This window comes from Chiroxiphia lanceolata, chromosome 6 (assembly GCF_009829145.1).
Source record: "Chiroxiphia lanceolata isolate bChiLan1 chromosome 6, bChiLan1.pri, whole genome shotgun sequence".
In the NCBI taxonomy this organism is placed as follows: Eukaryota; Metazoa; Chordata; class Aves; order Passeriformes; family Pipridae; genus Chiroxiphia; species Chiroxiphia lanceolata.
Window position 1 is genome coordinate 22933350 of NC_045642.1, and position 11274 is coordinate 22944623.

The 11274-nt window shown below is 38.5% G+C and overlaps 1 protein-coding gene across 1 annotated transcript in view; it reads left to right on the forward strand.

Annotated features, from left to right (window-relative positions):
* The window catches only part of HSD17B12 (hydroxysteroid 17-beta dehydrogenase 12), an 85624-nt gene extending 74856 nt beyond the window's left edge, over positions 1 to 10768 (forward strand). Inside the window, 3 exon segments of the mRNA XM_032690414.1 lie at positions 2323 to 2388; positions 8809 to 8958; positions 9095 to 10768. Coding sequence (XP_032546305.1) covers positions 2323 to 2388; positions 8809 to 8958; positions 9095 to 9199 — 321 coding nt within the window. The 3' untranslated portion in view covers positions 9200 to 10768.
* The last annotated feature ends 506 nt before the right edge of the window (positions 10769 to 11274 follow it).

The window sequence follows — 11274 nt, forward strand, 5'->3', positions numbered from 1 at the left end:
TTCTTCCCCTCCACCTAGAAGCTAAGTTACAGGTCAAGTAATCTGCCTATTCTCAACTCTGCTCATCTTCTACCACAGCAAGATTAGTAAGCATGAAAGTGACTCCCCTAATGTAGCTATAGAAAGACTGTATCTGCAATTTCTAGGTTTTTTTTTTTTTCCCCTCATCTATATAGAGGGGGTTTAAAGCATAGTATCCTTCAGGTCTAAGTCAATGATTTTGACTAAATAGCAGGAACAGATGCAGTCCAACTCTTTAACCTTCCTGTGGAGAATTCCCTAGTTTACAATGAAATGAGACACTTTTAAAGGAATCACAGTGCTGTTTTCTGACAGGTTTACCTGTCAGAAATAGAATAGCATAACCTGTGTTAATGCTAATGAGAAGTGAAATATGATTATACCTTCTCCTCCTTCCCTGTCATATCTTTAGTGTTTGGGTTTGATATTGGATATTTGGATATCCAAGAAGAAGAAATTTTCTCAAATGAAATGCTTATCTGCTTATTCAGGGAATGTTTACTTAGAGAGCATTCTTTAAGTTCACAGGTTTTGGGAGACTTGAGCATCAGAAGTAGAAAACCTTGAAAAAAATGCTTCAAGAAGAAAAACTCCAAAGCTTATTTGTATAGTGGAAGTTGCTTTTTCTTCTCGTATGAAATGAACATTCTCTTTATGGCAAGCTCTTTGCAACCAGTAGAGATTAAAGTCTTTTTATACTGTATATTTGGAGCAGTATGTAATATCAGACTTCAGTCATGGAGGAATAGTTAGAAATTTGAATGATCAAAGCACTTTTATTAACATAATATAGTTCTTTTTAGTAGATTATCGGTATACTCTGTGCAGTTATCACACATTGACCTGGCAGCTGTGTTCAGGGACTGCACTGAACTATTTACATATCTATGCACGTGCCTTATTGTTGTGAGAGGATGCCCAGCTCACTTGAATAGTTGCTCTAGACTAGACTTTCAGACTTGTTCATGTTGAGTGCTGAATTTCATTACAAACTTATGGGAAAGGGAGAAGAAAAGAACAATTGGACAGCAGATAAGCTTTTTTGGTTTAAGGAGCTTCCTTCTAGCTTGTACATGCAACTTGAAGAATAAAAGGACCTATTTGCTACACAGTAAAACCTAGTTTTCTTTCAGATCTTGAGTATGCTCAGAAGAGTGTCCATAGAAATAGCCCAGTGGCATGGGAGTGTTTCTGTTGCTTCTAGTGTAGGCTGAGTGCAGTGGGATGACCTTGATAGGAGAAACACTGGGTGCTGCCAACTTCGAGTGCTGGTTTCACTTAGGACTTTTGTTAAACCACTGGTGACATGGTGACCAAAGGAAGACTGTAAAACAGGTGCAGTACTAGAGCTTTGCTGTTTGTTTTGAAACTGGTCTGAAGAAACTGCTTCTTAAATACTTGAACTAATTTATTTAGTATTTATTTTAGCTTCAAGCATGGATAAGATAGCTTAGTTCGTTCAGTTGGAGGTACTCCATTCATCCTAGTTGGTTGTATCATTTCATTAAAATAAGAAACCATAGCAGAACCTGATATTTTGTCTCACTGGACTACAGGAGGGAAAAGTGGAAAGGTGGTTTAGAAGAACTCGGGAAGTGAGAATCTACACTGGTTTGAACTTCTGAGTAGCCTTGGAATCTTAGCATAATAATTCCTGGCATGGTTATGGAGGTGGCTGAATGAGCTTTGAGGGCATCTTTAAGGCAGGTACTAACACCCACCTTTTAAGCCCTCTGACTTTTCATTGAACTTTGAGTCTCATAATTTCTAAAACTTACAGAAGTCTTGTAATTTCTAAAACTTCTCTTCTTCTTTGGAAGAGAATCTGTGAAGGTGGGCTTGAGGACTAGGAAGAAGTAACACCATAGGGTGGCATTCTTAAAAGCATAAAGGCAGAAGACCAAGTGTTTAAACACTATGTTCTAAAAACCATGCACAAGGGAAACCCACTTAAATTACTCTTGAAAAAATGTAAGGAGGTGACATACGTAGTGAACAATGTGAACATAAGTCTTATTTTCCTTTTTTTTTTACCTAGGCTTTATATAACAAATCTAGTTATTTTTTCTTCTAAATTTGCTTAGATTGAGCCTCTCTTCTGTAAAAATACTTCATAAACATAGGGTTTCTATTTGAATGGCATTGCTCTTATATACAAAGTTTCATTGAGAACCTGAGTTTTTTCACTTTGAAAACAGGAACTCTGAAGAGTAATTCAAATGTGCTTCAAAAAAAACCGGCAAACTAGAGTTTTCATTTTAACTTGTAGCATGCTGCATGTTTCCATTCTTTTCTCTCTAGGTTTTTGTGGATTACTTCTCCCAGGGCCTCCATGCAGAATACAAGAGCAAGGGCATTATTGTGCAGGTGAGTAGTTTGTTTCATGTAAGTGTGGTTACCACAGCAACATTGGTGTCTTGGTAACAAAAAGGAATCAGCATATTCTCTTATTCCTGACTGTGTGACACAGATTAAGGATAAGCATTTCTTTTGATCCCATTAGCAGCTTTCATACTTGGAAACAGTGGGTCTTGGAGCAACAAAAAAAATGGTTTGTTTTTGTGTGGATTTTGTTTGGGTTTTTAGCTCATGGTGCTATTTGAACCTTTATGTATAATGTGTTCCATAAAACTGTGCAACTCTGTAGAATATATCTTTATGCAATTTCATCTATTGGAATACACTTGTGGAGTGCGTTTGTACAGACATTCCGTTGGTAACAGCTCAAAAGTCTCGGATAGTAGAGTCCCTGCAGTGTCAGTGAATCAACTACAAGTGTAAGCGTAGTTGAAGAATGAACAAAAGTATCAAATATCCTTTGTGTGTAGTGAACTGATCTAATTTTTCATATTACTAATGAGTTTTGTTTCATGCCCCCCCTCATTTGTTTATCTTCCATGGTTTTATTTATTTTTTATGGGGCATAAAAGCAAACCAAATCAGTTTCTCACAGCTTTATAGGATTTTGTTTTAATATCACTTCTCACATACTCTTAGTTTTTGCTTCCAACGTTGAAATTTCCAGCTTTGGCCACAACCACTGAACTTTTCATTGCTGATTAAACCTGTTCTCTCCAGAACAAGAGTTAGTTTGATAAAAGTGGTATGAGATCTTACCTGTACTGTGAAGACATGGTATATATTTTTAAAATTCATTTAGGGATCTTATGAAAAGGATTAGCCTGTGTCCATGTCTGTCATTTCTCTATTCTGTGTGGTGGTTCTCAAAACCATCTGAACTCTTGAGAGCACAACTTTTGTTACTGGCTAATACTATAGGGAAGCTGTTACCAGCTTAAGGCTATGCTACCTTTTTGATGTGCTAGATTTTTGTTTTCCTTAAAGCATACTTAGCAAAACAAGAACTTATTACTAGGAAATGTCCCAGTTCCCGAGGGTGGATTGCATTAAGAAAAAAGACAATTGCTGGATGAGCTATTCCCATGCAGTCACTGACCCTTTAATGGAAACCTCTTGTAAACCTAGATTTCACCTTATACTAAACATCTTAAAGAATACTCTTTATTTTGGGATCTGTTGGCAGTGGGGAGGAAAGGTAGCAAAGGTGGACCCTGAAAGCATTCTAACTGCTTGACTTTAGTTCTACAGTGGTAACATTATAACTTGTAGTACTGAAAGCATAACTTCTCCTCTGAGTGCCTGATTCTGTGCCCTAGCGCTCTGGGATGTACCTTTAGCTAAACCAATGTGCAGCAATGAAGGATGCGTAAGACGGTAGCATTCTGAACAGGTACAGGGTGGTTTTGTATGCTCTCAGTTCTTGAAGTGGATTAAGCTGGAGTAACTTGTAGTGGTTTTTGTCTCCTCCTTACTTTCTCTTTTCACAGGGCTTCAGCCTCAAGCTGTCCAGCAATTCGTCAGTGTTTGCCACGTGGCAAGTTCCTTACAGCTTTCTCTTCACTTTTACCCTCCTATATTATTTCTGTCTCTCCAGTGTGTTTCGAATTGTGTTACTTGCAGATTTAGCTTCATTATCAGGCAGCTGTTCTTCCGATCCGTTTCATCTACCTGCCATGTGACCTTCTCTCAATCTGTGATAACAATCTCAAAATGAGACTGAAGGAACTGATAGAGTATTTCTATCAGAGTATTTCCTACATCAATAATATGAAGTCTTCTGGGAGGACTTCTTTCCTGCCGAAGTCTACGTACAAACCGTGAGGCACAGGCTCCTTCAACACGTAGCTTCACTGGCAATAGAGATGGTGTGAATTTTTGGGGGCATGTTTTGTGGTACAGTATCTAACCTCTGTCTTTGTTTTCTGGTGTTTTCTTAGGTAAGGTTGCTCATAGCTACCTCAGTGTGAGAGTACTTAGGGACAGATGCTTGCAGGAGAAAGAAGTGTCACATCTTTGAGATGTCTTGTTTCTGTGTGCGTTTGTCTCCTCCTCCCCAAATTTTGTCTAAATAGTACTCTATCAGTTTGAGATGAGAAAAAGGAGGAGCAGGTACTGTTTGTTTAAGACTACAGAATACCTATTGAAACTGAAAAGGTAAATAACCCAGTAACTCATGCTTAGCTAAAGGCATTAAACACAGTATGAATGTATATGGTGTAGAAAAATTTTCTAGCTTTTGAGTATAGATAAGCCAGGAAAAGGGTTTTCAGTGTCTTACATTTTTAAGATTATAAACAAATTAAGAATTAAATGTAGCATTCTGTATCTACCTTTGTGTTTTCCTGTACAAAAGCTTCACAGGTTGTGCTAAGCTGTCTTTTTGTGACTCCAGTGTTGGCTAAGGGTGCTGAATTCCTGACAGCACTGTTCTTTATCCCCTAAATGTAGACAGTGAATTGCCATTGAGTTATCTGGTTCTGATGATCAATAGCTGTCATGGCTTCAATTTGTTATGCTAATTTTATTGCAGTCCATGTCCTTGTTCTCTTGTTTCAGCCTAAGTCACTATAAACCACTAATGAATATTACAAGTACCTTCCTGTGAAGACTATCTGATGTATCTCCTTCAATCCCTTAGGAAGACTGCATCCCTCTTAGATTTTTTTTTTTTTAAGTTAATCTCTGTGACCTTCAGAAGCGGAGCACTTTTAATTCCAAACTTGCTCTTCCAGCTGAGATCATCATTTAAACCAGTTAACTTTTGCCATGCCAATACTTGCAAAGTACCACTGTGTGAAAAGTGTAAAAACGTGCTGGATCAATTTTACCAATTTCTTACTTTTGTCATAAAGTGTATCAGTCTTGTTCAAGAGGATTGCCTCCTGAGGAAGCTTAGTTTTGATAGTAATATAGTGCTTTTGTTCCAATGTAGCCATCTTTAGATTAAAAATATACTCTTCTGGCTGACAGGTCTACTTAATTTTACAGAAACAGCACAGTATTAGCATGGTTTAAAATTCTGTATGTTTACATGGAGAAAAGAGGCAAAAGAAAAGGAATGAGGAATAAGTTGACAACGACTTTTCCCAAGACTTTTTGGGAAAGATCTCTCACTGAAAGGTTTCTGCAGACTTTCTGAAACCTTTGCTCTTTTACTATGTCTGAAAATATTGCTTGGTTCTTTGTACATTTCATTTAGTCCCTTTTGTAACTTCATTTAGTTACTGGCATTTTCTCTATATACTTTGTTACTATGCATAGCAAAAGCCTAACAGTAGATACTTTCCCTGCCTATTTTCTTTTATCGTATCCACTACATAAAATATCAAATCACAAAATCATTAAAATATTCATTTGAAAGGATCTCTAAAATGTTTTCTAACTTAACTCCTGCTCTCCCAGAAGTTGAATTGCCCAGCAATTAGCAGGGAGATTGCTGCTGACACTAGGTCATGGGCTAGTCATGGCTTTATCCAGCCAAATCTTGGAAACCTTCAAGGACAGGGATGCTGTGAACTCTCTGGGCAGCCTGTTTGAGTGTAGTACTGCTCTCCTAGCAAAAAGGCTTTCTCCCTAGCGTCCAGTCTGACAGCTTGCAGCCAAAATTGGGTCATTATTCTATCTGGTACTACCAAGAAGAGTTTGGTTCTTATCTTCATAAGTACCATTGAAACAACTTTAGGCAGGTAAAAGGCCACCACCAGCTTCCTTTTTACCTCACTGAACAGGCCCAGCTCTCTTTCCAGGTATTCACAAAAGTGTGCTGTTACCAAACTAATATCTAATGGCATTGTCTTCCTGCGAAGTTTTTTAGCTTTGCCTTTTAGCTTTCCATACAGGTCAGCTTTGGTTAATGCAATTCTTTCATTTCCCCTTTGTGTCCCCCACTGTCCTTTTCCCCATGCAGGAATTAGTAGGAAACTTCTTTGGCAACATCTGAGAGTTCAGATCTTTTTAATATCTTAAAAATAAGGTAAAATAGGTGATGAAATTGTTTAAACAACCTATTCTGACTTTGGGGGACTTACTGTCATGTGACTGTTCAGGACTTGAGATCTGACTTCTTACATCCATATGATATTCAAGAACCTAATTCTAAGTCAGTTTTAATAAGCATCAGAGCTGTAAGCAGTAGCAAGTGTTTCAAGTGAGCGAGACTCATCACACTGCAGTGCAGGCTAGGCTTTCCCTGAATAAAGACAGTTATTTGGCCAGGTAGTGTGGGTTATATTTCTCTGAATGCAAAATGCTGAAATGCTTTAGGCAGTGAATTTTTGTTTTATTCTGTTATGCCAGTTTTAGATATGGTGCACGAATGTTTGAGTTTCTTGTGAGAAGGAAGAAGGGGGAAAAACTAAATAGGTTCAACAGGTCTCTTGATAGGAAGAGGGTAAATCTAATGTATCTAAAATAAAATACCCCTCTTTCTGTTTTCTGGAGTGCACTTGGGAGAAGGAAAACGTTGGACTGTAATCTTGTGCTTCTATGTGCCCTGAAATCTGTGGATGAACCCGATAGTGCTACTATATGCTTGCTTTTTCAAGTATCCTCGTGTACAGTTGTTTGCCCCTTCATGCTATCCAGTGGCTTAACTGGGTAATGCAGTTCACTTTTGAAGTCTGTTTTGAGCAGAGGAAGGCAGAGAATAACTGTTGTGCCACTAAGTGTGGGAATATTGCAAATATAATTTGGTGGTGAATAAGAAGCCTAGCATTTTCATTTTTTTAGAAACACCAAACTTAGAGATTCAGTTTAGGAGTGTAATCTGAAAAATAAATGAGGTTCCCATTCTGGAGCTGAAATGAGGTATCTGTGCTGTTATGGTGACAGAATGAGTAGTTTTCTTATCTAAGCATTTGTAGCTTTTGGTGACTTGAAAGGCAATGGTAACTGCTTACACTTCTGAAATTTAGGTCTCCATGTTTTTCTTTTCCATTTGAAAGTGGACTCACACAGTATATTTTTTAAAGTCCCATTTATAGAGAGAAGGGCATGGTTTTGATATTCTAAGGTGAAGAAATGAGCAGACATACCAATGTTTCCTGCTTGTGGTGGTCAAATTCCTGTTGAAATGTGCATGGCTATGGCATGGATAAGCACTCAATGAGAACTGAAGGAGTCCTTTCCCCCATGTGCTATGCTGCTGAGAGCATGATAGTAAATGTTTCTGAGGTCAAGCATGTGTGATTGTTGTTCTTCAAGAGACTAACATGGGGAAGCAGGTTTGCAAACTACAACTTGCCAAAATATACTGATTCTTGGGATAGTATTCTCATTTGGAGACATGGACACATACTTCTCAGGTATCTGCTGTAAAGGTACATGAATGGTAGTGCTCACTAGATGACCAATAGTGACCTTATGGATTGAATCACAAGTAGAGCCACCAACAGTGTCTTAGGAGGTCCTTGTCAAAGTGTTGGTAAAGTTCCAACCTTTCTAAGCCTGTGAGATATGGTATGTTTAATATCTAAGTGGCTATAGATAAGGGCTTTTTTGATTACATTTTTAGAGGCCTAAATTGAGGACAGGTTGAAAGCATTGCCAAAGCCATGACTATGAGGAAAGAGCATTGCTTCCTATTGTACAAGTGTATATGCATTTTCCTTTCCTTCAAGTAGCACGAGCTGGGGATAGGTAGAATGTGGTTTTGGATCCCCCAGGTCTGTCTTGCCCTACCACAGACATGCCTTTGTGCTATCAACATCCCTCCATCAACAATATACCCATGCTGCTTCCTCTTGCTTTTTCATTATGGGCAGTTATGAGACCCAGCGTCACTTTTTCTGTTGGTTCCAAACATTGCTATAAAAGCCCATTAACTGTGCTCTGTTTCTTCATCATTCCTTAGTCCTTGAGGTCTTCCACTCTGGTACGGATAATCTCCTCCATCCTCTGAGCCTTGCTATGGAGTTACACAATGTTTCAAGTCTCTTGGTGTTCTCTTTTCTTCTTACTCCTCCTGCCTTCCCCTTTGTCTGTGTATCAAACTGCAGAGTGGTTACTATAAAATCCCTGTCTTGGATTCTGTGCCTCCTTCCCAAGCAAACTCTGGGAGTTTACTACAGAGAAGCAACAGTAGAGCATTTTCTGTTAAGCACTTGGAATGAAGTTTTGTACTTGCAAGGTAAATTGTACAAACAGCTTTTCAACCATGTGCTTGCAGGAGCGGTTTTTCTAGGGCTTCAACTGGGGATGCTGACTGTCAACAGATCACTGAACTATGTCCAAATATGACCCGCAGGTTATCTGATTAAAAAAGTTTTTGATCTTACATTGTGATCCCATTGTGATCTTAGAATTGAAAATAAGGCTGGCTTAAGCTAGAATCACGTTATCTGATTTCCAATTACTTTAGTTCCTTGATGGATCTGTAAGTTAATCTGAAAGCATGCTCTACTTACCATGATTTTTTCCTATGTGCAGAGTGTTCTACCATATTATGTGGCAACAAAAATGTCAAAAATCCGCACACCGACCTTTGATAAGCCCAGTCCTGAAACATATGTCAGAGCTGCCTTGAGCACGGTAGGCCTGCAGTCCCGGACCAATGGGTGCCTACCTCATGCACTCCTGGTAAGTCACCTTGGAAAATGTAAGGGTCTGAAATGTCCTTTGTGTTTATTATGGAAAAAGAGTCTTTAGTACAGCCTATAAAATGCTGAGACCTCATGCCCTCCTTTTTGTTTTATTCTTTTTTTTTTTTTTTTAGGCATGGGTCTTTTCTCTTCTACCTACATCTACTGCCATTAACTTACTCATGAAAACAAACAAACAAGTACGGGCTCGTTATTTGAAAAAAATGAAGCAGAAGTAAGTTGGAGACAACTTGATCTTGGAAGCCTGGGACTCCTGCAGGTTCTATACCTGCAGCATCAAGTAGACCTAATGTTTTAAACATCTTCAATAGTAGGTGTACTTTCTAACATGCAAAACAGTCTTGTTTTCAGGATACAGGTGAAACAAGACTGTTGATTTTCAATATTGATTTAAAAATAGGCTTTATTTGTTTATAGATATTATGAGGGGGGAAGTGCTTTGAACTAAAATTGCACTGTGCTTTAAGAAATACTTTCATGGACTTGATCAGACATCGTGCTGTTGAGGAACATCTTGGTTATATCGTGTCCATCACATCTATGTATTGTGCTCATGGGTGAAGGGCAGAAAAAGAGTAGTACTCACAGGTGAGCAGGAGAGGGAAGGGAGCATATTTATCTAAAAAGGTAACCTAGCACTATTTCCACAGTATTGACCTCTTTCTCAGCTCAGGTTTTGGATTCTGCACTGTCAGCCAGCTCATGAATGTTCCCCTGCTTACATAGTCCAGTGTGATTTTTTGGTTATGAACTTGAGGGAAATGGGCCAAAAACCAAAATAAGTGTAATAGCTCATCTATAAATATATACATAAAATAACATTGCAAAAAGAAGCTAAATTCTTGGGTCTTGAATATGGATTCTATCTTTTCAGTAATATGTAATCTTCACAATTTGTAATAACATTTTTAAAGTTCAGTGCCTGCTCTTTGTAATAGGTGGTGATAACACAATGTAGATAAATGTCACAAGTTACACGTTATGTGCTGGTCGCTATGTAAAAGATTATGGGTACTTTAAATACAGAGCTTGAAATGAGTTACTCTCCTTGCAACGGTGGTTAAATTCTTTTTGAAGTATGTATCAGTCTGTCTTTTTGGTGAGGCCCTTTGAAATGTGAATCCTGAATATTTAGACAGCTTTAAAAGTGAGAAACCAGTAAACTTTTCAAAATGTAGAACATTTTTAGTTTAGTCATGTTAAAATTAACTGATTTGTTTCATGGTTCTATTCTAAAATGGAGTGTTCCAGTGAGGCTCAAGTTACCTGACTCCAGGACACAGGGATCAGAGTACGTGAGAGAAGTCTGCACTGCTGTCTTCTGCATTTACCTAGTCTTTATTTAAAGATTTTGATCTCTAACATTCCTTTTTGTAAAAATAAAATGTATAAAACTTGCAAGGCAAATGAAACTGCAAGCAGCTACCACTGTTTTCTGTGGTGGCTTCCTATGGTTGAAGAGGGGAGGTTGTTTTCTATCCTTCAAAGAATAATTTCAAGCTCTGATTTTGAAGTAAAATGTATTGCACTGAGACGTGATTTGGGGCTAACATTTCTGTACATTGAAAAAACCTGAATACCGATGCAATGGTGCTGATCAAATCTGAGATGCAGATCCTATCCCATAGTTTTCTTAATTTTTGGAACAGGGATGGTAAAGTCAGTGGTATTAGTTCTGTAAGAGCACATGATTTGGTTTGCTCTGGATCTGATGTGGAAGCATTGGACTAAAAAATCTGTATGTTATTGACTTTGTAAAACAAATAAAATGGAACTTACTCTGACTCTTTAATGTGTTGTTCTTTTTCTTTAAAATGTTTGCCTGTACATTCAAATGCCTGATTGTCCTTTATCTTGTGTAATAACACAGTGAAAATTACTGTATTTTACATGCCAAACCCAAAGCTTTCATTAATCTGTTTTCCTGGCTGTTATCTACTCCCTCTCTGGGGTGCATCAGGCACAGCATCACTGGCCAGTCGAGGGAGGTGATTGTCCCACTCTACTCTGCACTAGCGTGGCCTCACCTCAAGTCCTGTGTACAGTTTTGGGTGCCACCATATAAGAAAGATACAAAGCTGTTGGAGAGTGTCCAAAGGAAGGCAGTGAAAATGGTGAAGGGCCTTGAGGGGAAGCCATACAAGAAGTAGCTGAGGTCACTTGGTCTGTTCAGCCTGGGGAAGAGGAGACTGAGGAGACATCTCATTGTGGTCTTCAGTATCCTTGTGAGGGGAAGCAGAAGGGTAGGTACCAATCTCTTTTCACTGGTGACCAGTGACAGGACCTGAGGGAA